General features: G+C 37.7%; 1 protein-coding gene across 2 annotated transcripts in view; it reads right to left on the reverse strand.

Moving 5' to 3' along the window:
• LOC129710207 (26S proteasome non-ATPase regulatory subunit 11) overlaps positions 1–21,565 on the reverse strand; it is a 51,899-nt gene that overhangs the window by 10,047 nt on the left and 20,287 nt on the right. For both annotated transcript variants that reach the window (XM_055657027.1, XM_055657026.1), the window contains exons 3-10: positions 20,847–20,971; positions 20,197–20,268; positions 14,977–15,034; positions 8,315–8,509; positions 5,845–5,989; positions 4,648–4,708; positions 3,909–3,971; positions 2,384–2,509 (exon numbers count right to left, since the gene is read on the reverse strand). In XM_055657027.1, coding sequence (XP_055513002.1) covers positions 2,384–2,509; positions 3,909–3,971; positions 4,648–4,708; positions 5,845–5,989; positions 8,315–8,509; positions 14,977–15,034; positions 20,197–20,268; positions 20,847–20,971 — 845 coding nt within the window. The remainder of the gene's footprint in view (positions 1–2,383; positions 2,510–3,908; positions 3,972–4,647; positions 4,709–5,844; positions 5,990–8,314; positions 8,510–14,976; positions 15,035–20,196; positions 20,269–20,846; positions 20,972–21,565) is intronic.

Genomic DNA, 21,565 nt, shown 5'->3' on the forward strand with positions numbered 1-21,565 from the left:
AGTTCGTAGCCATTTTACTAATTAGCACAATTTTATCTGCACAGTATAATCAAGAGTATCTTTTCACTGAACATTGTTGACATTGCCATACAATTTTAATAGTCAGCAGATATAATCAGACAATTCAAAAAATATATATATTCTTGAGTAACACTTCATATGTGAATTTATACACTAGTTAGGAAATCCTCCTGCTAATAATCATTTTTATGGTGGGTTCATCTGTCTCTTCACAATTTGGGCATACCAAACTATTTCCTCGCCAAGCTGTCTGATCAATAAGAAGTTGCCATTATTAATACTTAATGCTGATGTTTCATGGGTGGAACACTTCAGGAGTCAACCACCAAATAGATTTTTATTTTTGTTTTACATAAATTTATTTATGCAGAAGTAGTAGAATGTTCTATTTTGCATTTTAAAAGCATAAACATTGCTGGGGGGGAGGGGAGAATTTGGCCTTTACTGAACATATATTTCAATAGAATAGCAATATCTTGCTCAAATTATATATGGTACTTCAGAGACCACAATCTGACATACTACATACATATCCATATCAAGTCTCCCTATCCGAGAACAAAAAAAATAGCAATTAGAAAGAGTTCACCAGACTAATTTTTGGAATGGAATGGTATTGAGATATTAAGGTAGAGGCTTTCTCACTAAAGTGTACAAAATATTTATGACCTGAAGAATTGAAGGTCCTAACCTGAAATGTCACCTATCCATGTTTTCCAGAGATGATGGCAGACCCACTGAGTTACTCCAGTATGGCATTTGACATTTCATTCAATAGGATGTCTAGAGCTAGGGGGTTATAGTCTAAAGATAAAGGTTGTATATTCAGGACAAAAATCAGAAGAAATTTCTTCATCAAGAAGGTGGTTAACTTTGAAATTCTCATCCCATGAGGGCTACGGATGCTCAGCTGAAGACTATACTTAAGACAAAGATCAACAGCTTTTATTAAGATATTAAGCAAACGATAAGAGTTTGCCCAAGAAAATAATGTCAAGGTGAAAGATTAGCCATGATTTAAATTAATGACAAAGCAGGCCGTCTCCTATTTCTACTACTTATGCTCTTATTCAAGTCACTACCTCAAATTGCTGAAAGAAGTTCAAAAGTTTGCAGTCGAGTTGCAGGCAGACAGGCAAAATTACCCACTGCGAAAACTTGCATCAGTCACTGGACATGCTTGTTCCCAGGATGGTGGGAAAACTTAATCTACCAAAATACCCTGTAAATTTCCAAAAAGATCAACATGATTCCAAATTGTGTCTGTGGAGTTTTTAATCCGCGTAATTAATGAGCAATTTGTTAGATCCCTTGGTACACTGCAGTTTATTGGTCCAAGCCAATGCATGATTGGTTTGGCTTGTGAAATCTGTTGTGGAAATAGGGACGCACAAGGTCTCGAATTAATTGGGCAGAGTGAGTATGCTGGAAAAGGCTAAGAGGCTGGCCAGAGACCATGGGAGTGGGAGTAAATTAGATGATCCAGCCCCATGCACTGGAGACCAGAGATGTAAACAGGGCTATGAGCAACTAACTCAATACAAGACCCGGGCAGGCAAAACCGAACTGGCACACAAAAATGGTACTTGTGACTATATAGCATATGTGATGCCGTGCTGGCACAAGCAGAAAAATTAGCATTTAGTTTGTGAAGAACAAAATCTCTGCTGCCAAAGAAGATTGCTGAAATCTATGGAATAAGTGGAATACTTCCTCGCGTACCAATTTAAGTTTCATATTTTAAGACATTGTAAAGGCCTAGGTAGAAGATTTACTATGGAAATAATTTGTTCTTGGGTATGATGCAATCAAATTATTTTGCAAATTAGCTGATGCCCAATGGACTGATGGAAACCAAAAAGCAAAATGTACTTATAACGGAAAGGTTTAGCAAGAGGTAGCAAAACTTTAATTGGTAGAGAAGATTGACAGTAGATCTAAACAAATTACCACCTTTGAAATATATTTACACACATACACTTTTAATAGTTAGTCTTACATCATAGAAACAGGCCCTTCGGCCCACCATGTCCATGGCAACCGTGTATTATTATAATCCCATTTTACCCAAATTTATAATGAAGTGTCTTTGTAGTTGAGAACATAACTGTCTTAATGAAAAAACTGACACGACCCCTCGCTACTTTCTCTGCTCCTTGTTAAAAACCAAACCCTATATTTTTAAGTTTTCAATATCAGTCCACTGCAAAATAAACCATAAATATCAACTTGTGCAATACTGACGAGTCAATATTGCAGTGCCTCAAAAGCTAATTAAAATTGATTTCAGGAGGGATTCTAAACCTGATATGCATACAATACTATGGAATCTGTATTTCATTCACACTTCTTGCACCTCTACCTGAACTCTGGAGAAAGGCTCAATCACTCTGATAAGATTCTGCTCCAGTAAGTTATCATATAGTTTTGCCAAATGCGTGGTTATAATTGGATCATCCCGCAGTTCTGCTTGGAAATCTGTTAAAGCCTGCAAATCAAAAAGATACTTACAGTAGCCAGTACACACCAAGAACTGTAAAATTAATATTCACAAATCGCAAGCAAATTTGAAGTTCCTACTTTTCTTTTGCAAGATAGCATTTAAAGAATGGATGACAAAATTCTTTAAGTTAGAACAAAACATTTTCTTTTTAATCTATTATTTTACAGATGCTTCTTATCTGGGGGGGAAAGAGTCATTATTGTGTAGTTTAGATGGATATTCTCTACATCGCGAATGCTTCAAAGCATGTGTGGATCTAGTTAATCCACACATGCTCTTTTTTCCCCATATTTAAATGCAAAAACCATTTGACATAATTACCCAATTCCACCACAATACACACTTTTCCAACCCACAACCACCGGATAATGGGACAATCAACTATGATTAATGAAAACGGAGGTATTTTTTAACAAAATTACATATTTCACATTGTGATTGAAAAAAGAACCAAAAATGAAAGAAGAATTTTACAAGGAAAACATTGGTGTTCATGGTCAAAAATGTACTGCCGGGGTAGAAGTCAAGTCAAGTCACATTTATTTATATAGCACATTTAAAAAACAATTCTCGTTGGCCAAAGTGCTTTACATTTGTTATAAGAATAGCACAACAAAACAAACTACATACAAATATACATGCAGCCCTCACTCAGAGGACGTCAGGAAAGGCTTGGGAGTATAGATAAGTCTTTAGTCTCGACTTAAAAGAGTCGATGGAGGGGGCAGTTCTGATGGGAAAAGTGCAGGCAAATTCAATTGTAGCATTCGGAAAGGCAGTGACAAGTATCAAAATGGAAAAAAAATATGCAGGGCTACGACTTAAGGGTGGGGGAATGGAGACTGGTTTTGCACATTAGTGGTATGTTAATGATCACAGAATGACTTTTATTGATCATCTCAGCGTTTGGTGGCCCTGTGCCTGTACTTGCTGGAGTTTAGAAGGTCGAGGGCGATCTCATTGAAACCTACCAAATAATGAAAGGCTAGAGTAGATGCAAAGAGGATGTCTAGGACCAGAGGGCACAGCCTCAGAATAAAAGAGGGCACAGCCTGTAGATGTACCTTTAAAAAGGAGATGAGGAGGAATTTCTTTAGTGACAAAGGGTGGTGAATCTGTGGAATTCGTTGCCACAGACGACAGTGGAGGCCAAGCCATTGCGTATTTTTAAAACAGAGATTTAAAGATTCTTGATTAGTAAGGGTGTCAAAAGTTTACAGGGAGAAGGCAGAATAGGATCAAGGTGGAAAAATTGTTCATCCATGAACGAATGGTGGAGCAGACTCGATGAGCTGAATGGTTAATTCTGTTCCTATGTCTTATGGTTAATACTGACAGATAGTGAAATATCTTATTATCCATATTTATCTTTTAGTCAGCTTACCTTTTCAAAATCAGCCAGAGACCGATTCTTGCTTGCTCGAGCTACACATTTTAGTGAATCAGTCTGAAAATAAATTAAAAGATAATCATTAGTCAAATCAAAATAAATAAAATATGGGGATATTAAAAAACTATATTTTATGATCATCCAAGTGCATTTTTTTTTTACAAAATACTAACTATTTCAAGCTTGTTCTGCATCTAAACTGTGTTTGAAGACCAAGAACGCACTCTTTCTCAGTTCAATATCCTGAAAGTTCAATCTACACATTGGCATCATTTTATTCTTCCTTGTCGTTATTTGTTAATTGAGAAACCATTCAAACGTTTGAAAATCAAGTTGTGTAATTTGTTTCTCAGTCTCCAGTTACATCTAAATAGTTAAACATGCTTTATGCTGGAAAAGGAAATAGTCAGAAAACTGTTGATTTTAAAGGCAGCTAACCTACGAATAATCTGATCATTTTACTTCATATTCACCACCCCTAACATGCTGAAACCCATAACATTAGTCGGACAAGCCACCTAGCAAATATTTGTAGAGAATTCCACCTTATTTCTGCAAATATAATAAGCCATGGATACCCATTAAAGTTGATCGTCAAATATTTTAATCATTTTTTTCCCGGCTCATTGGAAACGGAGACAAGATACTGGTGTGTCTGTGAGAAACACACCAAATCTACACAGGGAATCCATCCTTTCCTCTCATGAATGAAACAAAATAATAATTATATTACCTGTCGTCCAGCATATCGGAGAGCAAGCTTCCCACTCACTAATGTATGCACATCCTCTGGCCTGAAAGGAAAACAAATGTACTTATTATAAACTGCCTTGTAATTTGACCCATTACAACACTCAAAAGAATACACGTCCCACAATAAAACTTTTCATCATTGTAGTCTGAGATGCACAACATTTCTGCAGATTCTTATGCAATTTATTTTAATCAAATGTCATCAAAGACACGTTTTCTTCATCATCTTGAATATTTCTGTGGAAAGTCCACAGCTGAAGTTCGTAGATCTATTCAAGATCACAAAGAAAATTTGGGTTTGATCATAAATTATTAAAATAAATTGAACATGAATATGCACCTCCTAGACAACAATTAATCACTAAAATTATCCTCCAAGTCAGTTTTTCTCTCCTCGATGTATTTTGAGTTTAGAGATACAGCATGGAAACGGGCCCTTCGACCCACCAAGTCCACACTGGCCTGCCATCACCCATACACTAGTTCTATCCTACACACTAGGGACAATTTCCAGAAGCCAACCAACAAACTTGCACATCTTTGGAATGTGGGGGGAAACTGGAGCATATGGATGAGACCCACAGATAGGGAGGACATTACAAATTCCGTACAAACAGCATCTCTAGTCAGGATCGAATGTGGGTCTCTGGCGCTGTAAGGTAGCAATTCTACCACTGCTCCACTGTACCGACACTGCGCCTCCCCTATTTTCTCAACAAAGTTTTAGATTTTTAAATATGGAATTTTATCCTACCTGTGATTTGGGTATAATAAAATCATATATATTCATTAATTAGGTTGCCATTAATTATACATTTGATCAACTTTCTTCTTTCATAATACTATAACACCATTAAGTATCATGGTACTTTTAATGAACTGGCTTCAGCTATGTTCACTGCAAATGAACATGCCTAATAACAAAATGTTTAGGACTTATGGCCACTTCAAAGAGAATGGATTAGAATTAAATTACAGAAATTGTTTTTTTTTTTTAAATCACAAGAGATCATGTTTTATACATTCAACTTAAGACACCAAACTGTTTGGGTTTGAGCCTAACTAAGCCCACTGCTACCCGATAAAAAACAGACCATTAAAATTCAATTGACAGTATTGTTCCCCAAGATACATTACTACTTCTGCACAATCAACGGAGCAGACCATTCAAACTTACGTATTTAACATGATTTTGCAGAGTAGCATATATTTCAATGCGGTAATAGCTTTAGGGCTATCAATAGAGTCATAGCCTTCGAATGCCTCGTAAAAGTAAGAATATGCAGTCTTCCAATCCTTCTCTTCAGCAGCATGGATAATACCTATATGTAGAAGCAGCACACATTAAAGGAAAAATTTAAAAAGGTAATTTTAAGTCATAATTATTTTCTTGGCCGGATTGACACATTTCCTATCGTTCAAATATGTACGAAAGGAATAGGCGTAGGGAACCCTAACCAGAATTACTCCAAGTTGTAATAAATCAGTGTTGTGAATGTGTGGAATGGTCTGGAACAGGAGATAAAACTTAGCACAAACATAATTCAGTTTAAAAAGATGTACAAAAACACTTTTTTTAAAAGGATATTATGAGGATAGGTGATTGTGAGTGGGATATTTGTTATACTGATTGTATTGGGAAGGGTGATTATAGGGTGATGGGTTGTATATATGACTAAGATACGGTATAGTATATGAGGGTTTTTTCTTTCCTTTTTTATTTATTTTTCTCTCTTTTTTGTATGGCTTTGTAAATATTTGATTAGTGTATAAATGTAAAGGTAAATAATTTGGTGTACATATAGCTGCTGGTGTACATATGGTGTACATATAGCTGCTAAATTTGTATAAGATAATTATAAGCAGTTGAATAAGGGGTGGGAATTAATAAGCTTTGGCTTCTTCCTGCTCCTTTTCGGACACATACGATTTCATTTATTTATAGATATTGTTTATTAAGTGTAGACACTTTATAAATATTCTTGTTTTGTTTTTTTGTATGCTGTTTCACACTTGTTTTTTATTCTTTTATTCTGTTTGAAATAAAGAATAAAATAAAATAAATAAAATAAAAATAAAATAAAAATTGCTTCATGACTTATCTGGCTAACAATGAACAGGTGAGGCAAACATTTTATACTTTATTTCAAAAATTGTTGCGGTTATGAGGTCTCAGCTAGCACAGCAATTCTAAGTGAAAAATATGAAGAACAAATGGATGCAGTTGATAGTTCTTAATGTATTTGGTTTCCAAACCCCAACTAAGGCTGCAAAGGGGGCAGTAGATAAGGTTCACAGGTAATGGTCAAGTAGTTGGCGAGATACAAGTAATTCCCCCCCCCCTCGCCCGTGAATTGCAAAGGATCACCAGCATCAGAAAAAGGAAAGAAAGCATGCAGGCACAAAATGTTCAAAATGGTGATGCGGCAATTTAAAATTTACTTTTAACGTCAGGCTAAATAAAAAATTTAAAACATGTGCAAAATGCAAGTCTCTGATGTTGTTTCATCTACATGGAAGCACCAACATTATTTTAATATAATTATTTTCACTGATGTCTTGGCACTTATCTGGTGTCCTTTATATCATCAGAGCATCTCAAAAACATTTTATCACATTATGCATTTCCACCAAATGATCATTATGTATTGAAACTCAGCAACCAATGTTTCTACAGCATAGTCCCAAAAGCAGTAGATTGATGACGTTTAAAGTTATTAATTTTGATTTGTAAGGAAAACTTAAATCAGAAAAAAGAAAAACTTTCATGCACTTCTCTGCTTGGTGGCTTAGAACTATTGACATCTAACCAAGGAAGACATATCCTGGGTTTAAGGTCTCATCAACAGCATCTGATAGTTCAGCCAGTATTCCTTGGTATTAAATTGTCAGTTTAGATTTTGTCCTCCAATCTCGGGAATCAAATCCAAATATGTGGCCTGACTCAAGAGACTAATATTCAGAGGCAATGCATAACAATCTACTGCAGCTTACTCCAGTTCTGTCAGTTGCATTATTAGAAAGTAGAATACAGTCCGGTACATCACAGGAGTCGGTCCTTCAGCCCATAATGTCTCTGCTGAACATGATGCAAAGCACAAATCTTGTCTGCCTGCACATAATCCATATCCCTCCACTCCCTGCATATCCATATGCTTGTCCACGAGTCTTTTAAATACCACTAGCATATCAGCCACCACCAGCACACCTGGCAGTGTGTTCCAGACACTCACCACTATGTATGTAAATAAACCTGCCCCCGCACACCTCCTCTAAACTATGCCCCTCACACCTCAAACTATTTGATTTTTCCACCTGGGGGAAAAGGTTGCGTCTGCCCTATCAATGCATCTCATAATTTTACAAACTTTATCCAACCTCTCTTTGTAGCTCATACCCTCTAATCCAGGCATCATTCTATTAAACCTCTTTGGCACCCCTTCCATAGCCTTAATATCCTTCCTGTATTAAGGCGTCCAGAACTACATGCAGTAACCCAACCACAGCCAAACTAAAATCCTATAAAGCTGCTCACTCACACTTAATATATTTAAATTTGTTTATTTAGAACTTTAAAATAATCTTATTCTCAAGATGTCAGCTGTCCTATTTTATGCAAAAGCAACTAAATAGGAGACGATCAATACCTGACTGCATATCGAGTGCGGCTTGTAGTTTTGGTGGACAATAGATGGCATTTGCAGTTGTTCGTGCTGAGGTCAGAGCAGCTCGTGCCTTTGGCAAATTACTCAGTGCATGATATGTCTTGCTCTCTAACAGTTGAACTTCCACCAAAAGTGCCTTATCATCCATCTTCTTCAGTTCGCGAAGCAACTGTGATCCTGAAAAATATTAGAATTTTGGTTTTAAAAAAAGATCTCCAAAAACAAATGCTGAACTTTCTTGATGGTCAGCTAATCCACTTAAGAATCATTGCCACCAATTTATATTCTGCTATACAAGTTTGAATGGGTATTAATCCTGGAGATGATTACATTAAGGTTTATTTTTTAGTTCAGATATAGATTTATTGTAAAATTATTTCCTAGTGTCCTGCCCAAATTTCACAAATGTATTACCTTCTATAGCAGGGTGATCAAAAGAGGGAAGGACATTAACAACTCGTGGTTACTTGCAGCAATTACTGGGGGAAAAGGTCAGCCGTACTTCATGTGGGAAGAGGAAGAAACTGAGCCTTTTTTTTGGAAAAAAGCGTTGTGGTTTCTAAAGAATGACCAAAGAAAATACTTTAATTTATCTGACCACAAGGTTCCAATCTTCCTTATTTTTCAATTGTTACATTCGTCAAATGGGGGTGAATCAATAGCACCCAAAGATCAGACTCAAGCACAAAAAAATTAAGCCGACATCAGTACACTGTACTCTTTCATTTGAGAAGTTAAATGAAGATTCCGAAAACTCTTGCAGGTAAACCAAAGAGATCCCAAAACATTCTGTTAAAAGTACAGCAGAGGAGTTATTATTCCCAGTATGGCGGCCAAAATTATCCAAACAACATGTGTCACCATCACATTGCTGTTTATGGATCCTTGTTGTTTGCAAACCGACTTCCGGACATTCAACCATATTAACTACAAAACGCTTGAATGGCTAAAAGGCCCACATGACACCCAAAAACTATAAAAGCAACAACACCAATACTGGAATTTTTGTTGTTGAGCTGGTAGATTGAAATAAATAGAGATTTTTCAGCAACGACTGGTCATTTTTTCCAAAAATGTCAGGTTTAAAATTAAAGAGATCACAAAGAAAAAAAAGTTAAGTAAACAAGTAACAATTAAATAAAAAGTCAATCCTCTGCATCAATCCTATTAACAAGAAACCATGAAGGATTACTGAATTTAAAAGTAAATCAATAGACAGTACACTTGATAGTTTGCTACATGGTTTACTGTATCTAATACTAAAGGTTCCTGGACTAAATTGGCAAGTTAAATTAATGCTAAACTAAAACTAAACTAAGTCACTACACATAACCTAATAAACTCTTGAATTTAGTGTTACTGAGTTGGATGATCAGCCATGATCATATTGAATGGCGGTGCAGGCTCGAAGGGCCGGATGGCCTACTCCTGCACCTATTTTCTAAGTTTCTACGTTATGAATTTATAGATTTTCAAACTGACTAGTGGTTCAACAGACTAATTGAGGAAAGTTAATGACAGAAGTACAAATATATTATAATATTTGGCAGGAGATGAAAATAGACCATTCTGTATTTCAAGATGTTCTGTCAATCTTGTAAATCATGAACACCTAGATCTCCATTTATTTTACTTTTATTCCACATTTCATCGCTCAATACTAAATTAAGCAAAATACATTAAAGTTCTCAAAGAACAAGCATCGACTCATTCGGTGGCATTTTCTACATTTCCATCATAAATATGCAATTAGATATAATATAACAAGAACACTGCCAAGCTGGAGGACTGAGACGAGTTTGGAAACAGGGCCGAAAAGTCATTTGGAATGACACAGTTTGAATCTTGCATAATCACCATCAAAACAAAACCAAATGTCGATACCAAGACTAGACACAAAGTGCTGAAGTAACTTAGCCGGTCAAGCAGCATCTCTGGAGAAAAAGGATGGGTGATGGTTCGGGTCAGAACCCTTCTTCACACTACACGAGTCTGAAGAATGGTTCCGACCCGAAACATCCCTGTCATTTTTCTCCAAAGATGCTGCCTGACCCACTGGGTTACTCCAACATTTTGTGTCTGTCTTCAGTACAAAGCAGCATCTGCAGTTACTTTCTACACATCACACTCTACCAAGACTTTCAGTCTGAGATCTACAATGCAACCAAGAACAAAAGATCTGCACACTAAGCAGATTATCCATAGTATGATAATTCTATGACATTGTATCACTGGATTGTCTGTCAAGGTGTATCATGTTCTATTCTCAATTTTCAAATATTTTTTGAATAGGCCCCGTTATTATGTGGGGCACAGGAGGAATTATAAAATATATATCCAACAGCAATTACTTTCATTCTTGAAGTTTAATGGCATAATCAACTTCTAATCCACCATAAATGTTATAAACCCAATATCCACACACCTACAACGGCCAAAAACAATTAATTTAGTAGACATGACACCTGTCCAATTTATCTTTTAGAATACAAGGATACCAAGGACAGTTGTATTTTCCAAAATATAACTTCAAAATTGTGAGATAAATCTTGTGGTTCCTCCAGACCATATTCCCAGTCACCGATTAAATCTACTGATTAAAATACCGAGGAACTTGAAATGTTTCTATTTAGATAAAAATAATTTGCTGTTCCAAAGACATGCATATTGGACTTCAGCCTGTGCTGCCCTTGGTACTGCTGCGAGAAAGTGAGAAAAAAAATTACACCTGATCAATAACTAGACACCTTTCTCTCAAGATGTCGACTCCAACAGGACTTTATACCTCTAACACAACAGCACACATTTCGAGATGCGAGGGAAACAAGAACACATTTATGCAGCTCAAATTATACAGCAAGCTGCAACCGTCAACATTCTGACCTTAGCACAGAGAAAAGAAAATTATTCTGAACTATTTAGCAAAGACCATTTGGTTGCAGAACACAGTTTAGTTGAAAATAATTGCACAAAGGAAGATGCACAAAAATCGAAGCAGCTCCATTATTTACTGCCAACAACTTGTATTTATATGACACCTTTAATGCAGCATATTTACCCAGGCAGTCCCAAACAGAATTTGACAAGTTACTTCAAGGGTTATGGAAATGATTCAAGAGTTTAGTCAAATAATTGGATTCTAAGGAGCAGTTTAGAGAAAAGAGAAATTTCACTTAAAACAAGCTACCAATTAAGAAACAAATTAAAAGAATGAATGATCAAAACCAGATTTGGGAATTAGCTAGTAGGGAACAGGTTTGTGATTAGATAATGGGGATGGAAGAGATTATAGAGCTGAATGGAAGATGGCATGAAGATTAGATTTTCTAAGGTGAGGCACTGTTCAACATGGAGCCACGGTTGGTCATCAATTCCAAGACAAATGGATCAATGGGATACATGGAAACAAGCAGTAGAGTTTTAGAAGAACTCAATACTAAAGTTAGAATGGGGACGATTACCAGGAACAAGCACATCTAAAAGGTCACAACTGTTTGGGACATGAAAATAGCAATGGAGCAGGTTTGCAGGTTGAAATTTAATTCCGAGTCTGATATTCACCAGGATTTTGGATTTTAGGACTTCAGTTGTAAGGAGACTGGATTTGTTTTCCCTGGAGCAAAGCAGGCTGTGGGTGACCAGATAGATACAAATAAAAAAATATGAAAGGATTAGCTGGGGTAAATAAAATATTTTTCCTTTGACAGGGGCGTTAAAAAAAATGAGGAAATATATTTAAGGTGAAAGGCAGGAGATTTAAAGCATATGAGAAAGGAAAAATAAAAACATAAACAGAGAGCAATTGATATCTAGAATGTGTTGCCAGAGGTGGAGGAGGCAGATACAATTATAATGTTTACAAGGCATTGAGACAGGCAAGAAAAAGTTTGGTTAAGTGTCAGACAAATACCAGGTAAAGAAATTAAGTTGGTGGCCAGGGCATAGAGTGTATGACATTAATCAAAAATAGTTTGGATCTTTCCAAGTCAAGTGAAAATCTCTGTGAATCTAATATTGAATGCCAGACAAACACTGACAGTGTAGAAAAAATGGAGAGATTGAGAGAGGTAGCCAAGGAGACCTGGGCACCAAATGCATGGAAAATATGGGTTTAGATAATCTCATTGAGAACTGGCATGTAGATGACAAACATTAAACAATTTTGTTCCGATGTTAAATATGTGGGTACAAATAAATAAAAATGTGGTATTAAAAATGTATGAGAAACAGTGGACAAATGCATATACTGTAATTGCTGAAATGGAAATAAAAATAGCAAATGTTGAAAATACTCAAAAGGTCAGGACACATTTAGAAGGATAACAGTTAAAGTTTATTTTCAATGCTCTTTCCTTAAAATGTTCTGATGAAAAGTAATTGCCCTGAAACATTAACTATTTTCTCCCCATGGACTTGCTGAGCATTTTCAGGATTCACTGACTTTATTTCGAGGTAACTTCATATCTCAGGTAGGTGTTATTATTATTTTTATACTCCTCTCCTGAAAATGTATCCAGTAACAATTCCTTGGATTATTTAATTTATTTACTTTATGCATCTTTTAGTATGCAAAGTGTTTTGACTTTCTTCAAGTTCAAAGAATTGTACAACCTTTTCAAACTGTCTAATATGAAATATAAATTAAAAAACAATGAAAATTCAGCTTTGCAGGACTGAGAGAAATTCTGCAAATAATGCCGCTATAATATACTGGCCCCTACTGGATGGTTGTGGATAAAGAAACCATGGTATTAAGTAACAGCAATTTATGAAAGTTTAGAGTCCTGCCCTCTGGTGGATTATTTATGTACTATGCAAAAAACTGCACAATGGTGCTTCACCCACCTTGAAAATAATGTGGTCAAGAAATATTTTTGTGACACACCATACAAGTTATTACATATTGCATAAGGTCAAAAAAAAAGTTGAATAATAGACTGTTCAGAGTTTTACCAAAAGATCTGCACTTAAACTCAGAAGCTCATCTTATTACTGCATTCGTTAATTATGCGTTCTCAAGGATCATGAGTCTTACACAAGATTCATCTCACTAAGCAAGTTCGGTATTCAGACTGCGCATGCCCAGGTCATAGGTCACCGGAGATAAACATTCTCGGCTGCTGAGTTGCTGCGTATATACAGACCCCCGTTTCATCGATAATCAGGATTAAACTGGGTCTCCGGCGCTGCAAGCGCTGTGGAATTGCAATTGGAGTTAGCGACACTAGTTCTCCCTTCTCCACTGGTTCATGCAGAAATCTTAGCAGTGACAATCTAATGAATCGTAGTCCGGTCCCTCTCAGCCTGGGTGTATGGGTTCCGTTCTCACTCGGGCTGCCCTCCCGGGTTATACAGGGTTATTATACAGGGGCAATTCACGCACCCCTCTCCTGCATAACCCCAGGAGGCAGATTTGTGAGCGGAATCTCACTACCATCCTCGTCTTCTCCCAAGTGTCCCATCCCTGTCCAGGGTGACCGGAGATGTCCGAGGTGACCCTGGACTGACGGGACTCCGGCGGCCCCAGGCTTACAGCCAGCGCAGAGAAGAAGCACGAACTCCAGCTCAGAACTCCACCTCTTAGTGTCTGCTCCAACTCCCAAGGAACCCGTTCCCCGACAGGCCTGGGACCGTCAGCTGCACCTCCCGCCTTATCCAGTGGCTGTCGGTTAACCCCCGCGGTGCTGGCGAAAGCTGAGCATCAGTAATCAACGGGGATACACACAAAATACTGCAGTAACTCAGCAGGTCAGGCAACATCTCTGGAGAAGGGTCGACACGAAAGATCACCTATTCCTTTTCTCCAAAGATGCTGCCTGTCCCGCCGAGTTACTCCAGCACGTTTTGTCTACCTTCGGTGTAACCCAGCACCTGCAGTTCTTTCCTACAGAGCAACGCCAGTCCGTGGGTAAAGGCGAGGCGGCGGGGAAATGGATGGGGTGAGAGGAACTCGCTTTCGCAGTTTCACTGCAGATCTCGGATATCCCGTCACCGCAAGAACTCCCTGGCGCTAGGACAATCCCTGCACCCCCACCCAGACTGGAGGGGGGGGACTGGGAGACATTACCCGCCTCTGCAACCAACGTGCACGCCCCGGCACTCCCCGCAGAATGTACTATACACATCTGTGAGTAAAACACAAACATGCACGTCTATCAGCCCCCTACACTCTCCCCTACCTCTCATCGTCTCTCCGCTGGTCCAGTCTCTCCCCGTTTCCCAATCGCATTTGCCCCCCCTCTCTCTCTCTCTCTCGCTGTTACACCCCGCTCTCCCGCTACCTGGCACCCCCGTTCGCTTTTTTCCCCCCTCGAATGACCTTTGACAAATCCCATGATTCCTTGCGTTTTTCAGAATATCAAACTCGCATGTACAACTGAAAAATTATTTCTCAAGAACACACAGCTGAACCCAGTCACTAAGATACTCTGCCTAACAATAAAAAGTACTTTTTGTTGACAAACTAGTGATTACCATGATGTTGAACAATTTTGGGAAATTCTTGGGTTCTAATTTACCCAACAGGAATTTTTAATTGAAGTTATGTCTCTTCCGGACATCACCAACCCCCACCACTGTTGCCGCAGTGATCACAGCTCCCATTGTTATCTACCCAAGAGATGAAATGCAGTATCAATAGTTACCTAATTGCAATGCCTCCTGGTACCTCTTAGTGTCAAAGTACAGAGAAACCAAGCGAGCCTGTATAGGAAATATTAAGATGGTTAAAATGTGTCTGTTTCAGCTGCGTTTGAATGCAAGTCAAAGTGTTACACTTCTGGAAGCACAGTAAAAATGCAAAAAGTATTTTAATTCAGCTGATGAAAATCCATTACAAGGCACCTTCAGCATGCTTTCAGATGTGAGTGACTATCTTACAGCCATTCTAAAATGGCTAAGCCGCCACTACTGCAGAATGAAAACCCATTTTTTCTGAGGTATAGTTACATTGTAAAAATAAATAATATATTTTAATCATACTCTAATAAATGAGGGTAAATGTGAGTGTTAAACGCTTTTTTGGAGTAAAGTGAATGAAATACTTGATGTAACTCAAGCTGGCATTGCAACTGTTCCATTGCCTTTGCTGTCAAAAACGCAATGCTGCCAACGCAGGAAACTGCTGACCAAGTTCTGAATAGATGTTCTTCAATAGAAATGTGAACTCTGTTACACTTTTCACAGATGCAGAATGTTTTCAGCATTTTCTGTTTCCATTTTATGTACTGAGTGATAATTTATTGCCTTGATGTTGTAAAATCACTTTTTGAAACACTGAATTCATCGACCTCGAGATCAATATAGATAAATAATCACACAAAATGTGCCCAAAATTTATGGAAGCATCGTGAGTGCAAGTGAAATAAAATTAATGAATAAAAATGCTGATATGTTCAAAAAAGTGCAATAGTCAACAAATGGACAAATTTTCAATTTTTTTTTTAAATACCTTCAAGGTGAAGTGAAGAGGTACAATGCTGCAGTTGAAGTGCAGAGGAGCAACACAAAGATTACCAAAGTAAATCAAATAAGGCTGGTCTCCTTGTGTAAAGTTTCAGTTGAAGCATCTCAAAAGTGCATGCAAAGTCAACGTTGTAAGACTTTATAGCACTAGTTTTACACTTATTTACAAGTCGATGGTATGTCAGAAGCTAGATGATCATCAAGCATTGTGTGAACTGGATGCATTTGCCAAACTAATCAGAAGACACTGCAGATCTCTGCCAAATTGGATTGGAAATTAGTTCCATTTTTCTTTTAAATACAATTCAGACTCCTCAGCCTCATTACTAATAATTAACCCAGGAAGTGAGCTCACGCTCACAAAAAAAGCGAGCTTGCAAATTTTCAGGCATCAAACTAAAAGCTTATTTATTACATTCAGCCTAAACTAGGAGATAAATTCTTCTCAAGCTTCAGAAGCTGACAAATGGCATTACTATTTATCATTCTATAAACTATTGGAAGCAAGGTTCATTAACATTTAATGAATGATAAAGCTCATTGAGCAGATAACAATATTTCACAAAATAGTCAGACAGACTCTGCTTAAAATGGAAATATCAAATGTACACTTCACCAACTACTGATGATAAATCCGTAAGTTATCCAAGTGATAAATCAAAGCCAGATTTGCTACACTTTATGCGATTGCTTGTTTCCTTTAATACCCTTGGAAAATGTTTGTGGAAAGTTTTTATTCTAATCCAGTACTTTAGTTCAAGTAACTAAAGTACAGAAAGCTATCTAGAATAAATTGGTTGATTCTTATGTCTGCTTTGCTAAAGAAACAGCAAAGCCTGGGTTTGAGATGTTGTTGTATTTGCCTGTACGCATTTGCAAGGACGCAGCTCGATACAAACAAAACAAACTGCAATCTTTTCTCATCTGGCACACAAGCAAATACATCACAATACTAACAATTGATATATCCATCCAATGTGGACTACATTCAATATGCAATTTTCACTATCTTCTGATAAAATCAACATCTCTAACCCAGAATAATTAAAGTGCATAGTTTGAAAAGAACACAGCCTCACAAATCAATGAAGGGTGCTACTCCTTGAACCATGCAACACATCAAAACATTACACCGGGAAGATTTCAGATCCTCTTCCACCAAAGCAGTACCTAGATATGACATTACCCTGCTGCATCATACAACGAGGCTAGAGGATGATTATATGGTTGACTGTCCTCACAGAATCTAGCAATGGATTAGATAATATATGTAATCCACTGAACTACTATACATCAGCGCAACTCTACAGATTACCTATTACATTGCAGCAAAGTGCAACTTTACAATATTAGCCATGCCAGGTTCACCACTGCATCTTATTGAAACATAAGATTATTAAGAGATTGGACACACTATAGGCAGGAAATATGTTCCCAATGTTGGGGGGGCCACAGTTTAAGAATAAGGGGTAGTAGACCATTTAGAACGGAGATGAGGAAAAACCTTTTCACCCACAGAGTTGTGAATCTGTGGAATTCACTGCCTCAGAAAGCAGTGGAGGCCAATTCCCTGGATGCTTTCAAGAGAGAGTTAGATAGAGCTCTTAAAGATAGCGGAGTCGGGGGATATGGTGAGAAGGCATATCTGAATGTGGATGATCAGCCATGATCACAGTGAATGGCAGTGCTGGCTCGAAGGGCCAAATGGCCTACTCCTGCACCTACTGTCTACAACTCTCCAGACTCAATGCTTGAAAATAGCAAAAACGAGTTCCCGAAGTCTTAATTAAATCTCACTGAAAGACACCTTCACTTTGGATGTCAAATGGCAGTTAAATCCTGCACCCATTTCATTTCACCCCAGGTTAATAATACATTTGACACACAGAAAGAAAGGAGAAAATTCGAAATCTATATTGCCATCCATCTGCATTTAAAATCCTTTGGAAAGATAACAATTACAAAGGAAGTATATACCTCAAATCTCCATCAATACAGCCTCAAATTGGCTTATACAATAGACAATAGGTGCAGGAGTAGGCCATTTGGCCCTTCGAGCCAGTACCGCCATTCAATGTGATCATGGCTGATCATCCCCAATCAGTACCCCGTTCCTGCCTGCTCCCCATATCCCCTGACTCCGCTATCTTTAAGAGCCCTGTCTAGCTCTCTCTTGAAAGTATCCAGAGAACCTGCCTCCACCGCCCTCTGAGGCAGAGAGTTCCACAGACTCACCACTCTCTGTGGAAAAAGTGTTTCCTCGTCTCCGTTCTAAATGGCTTACTCCTTATTCTTAAACTGTGGACCCTGGTTCTGGACTCCCCCAACATCGGGAACATGTTTCCTGTCCAAGCCCTTAACAATCTTATATATTTCAATGAGATACCCTCTCATCCTTCTAAACTCCAGAGTGTACAAGTCCAGCTGCTCCATTCTCTCAGCATATGACAGTCCCGCTATCCCGGGAATTAACCTTGTAAACCTACGCTGCACTACCTCAATAGCAAGAATGTCCTTCCTCAAATTAGGGGACCAAACTGCACACAATATTCCAGGTGTGGTCTCACTAAGGCTCTGTACAACTGCAGAAGGACCTCTTTGCTCCTATATTCGATTCCTCTTGTTATAAAGGCCAACATGCCATTCGCTTTCTTCATTGCCTGCTGTACCTGCATGCTTACTTTCATAGACTGATGTACAAGGACCCCCAGGTCCCGTTGTACTTTCCCTTTTCCCAACGACGCCATTTAGATAGTAATTTACCTTCCTGTTTTTGCTACCAAAGTGGATAACCTCACATTTATCCACATTAAACTTCATCTGCCATGCATCTGCCCACTCCCCCAACCTGTCCAAGTCACCCTCCATTCTCATAGCATCCTCCTCACAGTTCACATTGCCACCCAGCTTTGTGTCATCTGCAAATTTGCTAATGTTACTTTGAATCCCTTCATCCAAATCATTGATGTATATTGTAAATAGCTGCAGTCCCAGCACCGAGCCTTTCGGTACCCCACTAGTCACTGCCTGCCATTCTGAAAGGGACCCGTTAATCCCTACTCTTTGTTTCCTGTCTGCCAACCACTTCTCTATCCATGTCAGCACTCTACCCCCAATACCATGTGCCCTAATTTTGCCCACTAATCTCCTATGTGGGACCTTATCAAATGCTTCTGGAAGATACGCACATATTACTAATCTCTCATACAAATATCTCTAATTTAGAGGTACTTCTGGACATTACCATATTATTCATCATTATGGATCATGGAGTTCACTCACCTTCAAGATAATAGCTGATCGTCCTAACTTGCTTATTTAACAGGAAACTTGCCATCAACTCATTCCTTCCCCACCCCCTACCTGAATTAAGAAACTTCAAATGATTCTTTAGAAATCCAGACATTGTGTTTGCTAAATAGCATCAGACTTGGAACTTATTAGGACCAACCAAGATGAACCTTTCGAATGATTTTAAAGTAAGGAAAATATACTTTTTTCCCCAAAATTATGATGTTTTGATGATCAATACATTGTACCAATCACACACAATATACTGAATCATTGTGACTTCATTATATGCAGAATCCATTATTTTCACAACAGTTGTGAACCAACTGAATAAGTGCAAGGCGTCAATTCCATATAAAGGTACAAATGCAACAGCTATTTCCAGAACCTAAGCCAACAATTTGGTTTATAATTTTAGATATTCATTTTAAAATTTCAGATTGTAAAATTTTGCAGATTAATTTGAACAGAAAGTAACACCTTACTGAATTTATACAAAGTCGAAACAAAGTTCGACCATGAATGCTTCTGAATGAAGCAGTTGCCGATCTGGAAATTAAACTGCTTTGTTAAAACAGCAGGATAACGTCAAGCCCAAAGCGTTCCGGCTTATGCAGAAATGGAAGAAAAGGCATAAGAGTTACGTACAAGTTAATTTAATTTCATTCACTTTGACACAAAAAGCAGAGTACTTCTCATTCTCAGGATCCGAAATTCAGATTCTAACAGTCTCAACATTCAATTGCCCTTAATGTCAGGGAAAAATATTGGAAATTTGCCAAAAATGTGATTAGTATAAAATTTATACTATTATACTTTGTAAAATTATTCATGATTAAAGAATTCACATAATCCTGATGAGTGAACTATGAAAAGTCCCTCAAAATCCCTAAAAAACATTACTTTTGATTACCGGTTTGACTAATTTGGTGAAGAACGTACTAAATCAACATTTATGGATACATTAAAATTAATTCACCCTACTAATTATATTGGAAGACAATTGTTGTTTTGAAAACCTCAGTAATCTTGGGTGAATTGGAAACTTAAATTAGATGTTATTCCAATTTTAATTTCCGCAAAGATCAATGTTGAAGTGGAAAACATACCTCCAAAGCCTGTCGCAGGAACGTCCTCTTCTCAGATTTCGCCCACTCAATGCATTCTAAACATAATTCAACCTGTGAACGCCAAGATAGCCAAGTACAAAGGAAAATGCAAGTTAAATAATCCTTGACTGTAGCAAAAACTGTAAAAAAAACTAAATGAAAAGAAAAAAAGTGCCAATTATTCTTTGATGTGCGGGTCAGCATTTTGCAAAAATCAAGCAAAAAAAAAAACCATCCATCAATACCTTAATTCACATTTTGCAGGAATGGATGTCTCAAAGCACTTCAGAGCCACATTTCAAGGAGGATGGCAGCCAATCTGCTCACAGCAAGGCTGCATAAACAGCAATGATGTTAGGCGAAGGATTCTTCCCGCCGGAGACCAGCACCACTGTGTCGCTAACGTTTTCAACGATGATGAATTATTACCGGCTGGAATTACATTTGTTTCCTGCCATCAACCTCACTCCCATCTAAGCGAGTGCAAGGTGCAGTAAGATTCATGAATTTGGACTTATGTATGAGATGCCAGTGACCAACAATTTTTGGCATGACATTAATCCTGCACTAATTAGACCCCAATTTTACAGAATCAAAACATCAATTAAATAAATATTGCTTAACGATATCCCAGTTTAGTTAGTTCTTACCTCCTGGCCAGTAGCTGCTTCCATATCCAGAAACATGTCGAGCAGCGATCGAACCAACCGTGCAGCCTTTGCTTTACTGATTGAATTCAGGAATGGTCTAACATATTTCAGCAAACCCCCGAGTTCTTAGGATATGAAAAAGATTTCAGACAATTAGATTTTACTACTATAGTTTTCAAACCTTCATAAAAATCTCAGAATGTTGTTTCCTAGTACAATTACAACTTAATGATCACTTTCACAAAATAATTTTCTGACATTGCGCACCTCCTTAGCTTATATCACCTGATTACCAGTAAAAATGTCAATTATTGGAGTATTAGAGAAAAGCATCAAAATGATGCATAATTAATTCCAGAGCTTAACAAAATAAAACTGAATTAGGTGACATGGTTAAAAAGTTTGAGGTGATACTTTTTGGAGAAGGTAGTGATAGATTTATGCAGTGTTTAAGAACTGGCAGAGCATTAGGAACAGAGCCTTTAGAAAGTTGGTTAGCTACGTTGCAGTCCAAGAGATAAATCAGCAGCAAAACATGGTGGAACTAGAGTGGCAAGGTATCAAACAAATGAAAGGAGAGGTTCAAAATAGCGACTTCAAATATGTGCACCTTAGATAGGTCATAAATAACTAGGTAGGCAATTTACTGCTTTTAGTGGTCATTGCAAGTGGTTAGAGGTTTTAATGAATTGCACATAATTACAATGAACAAAATAATG

This window comes from Leucoraja erinacea, chromosome 27 (genome assembly GCF_028641065.1).
Source record: "Leucoraja erinacea ecotype New England chromosome 27, Leri_hhj_1, whole genome shotgun sequence".
NCBI lineage: Eukaryota > Metazoa > Chordata > Chondrichthyes > Rajiformes > Rajidae > Leucoraja > Leucoraja erinaceus.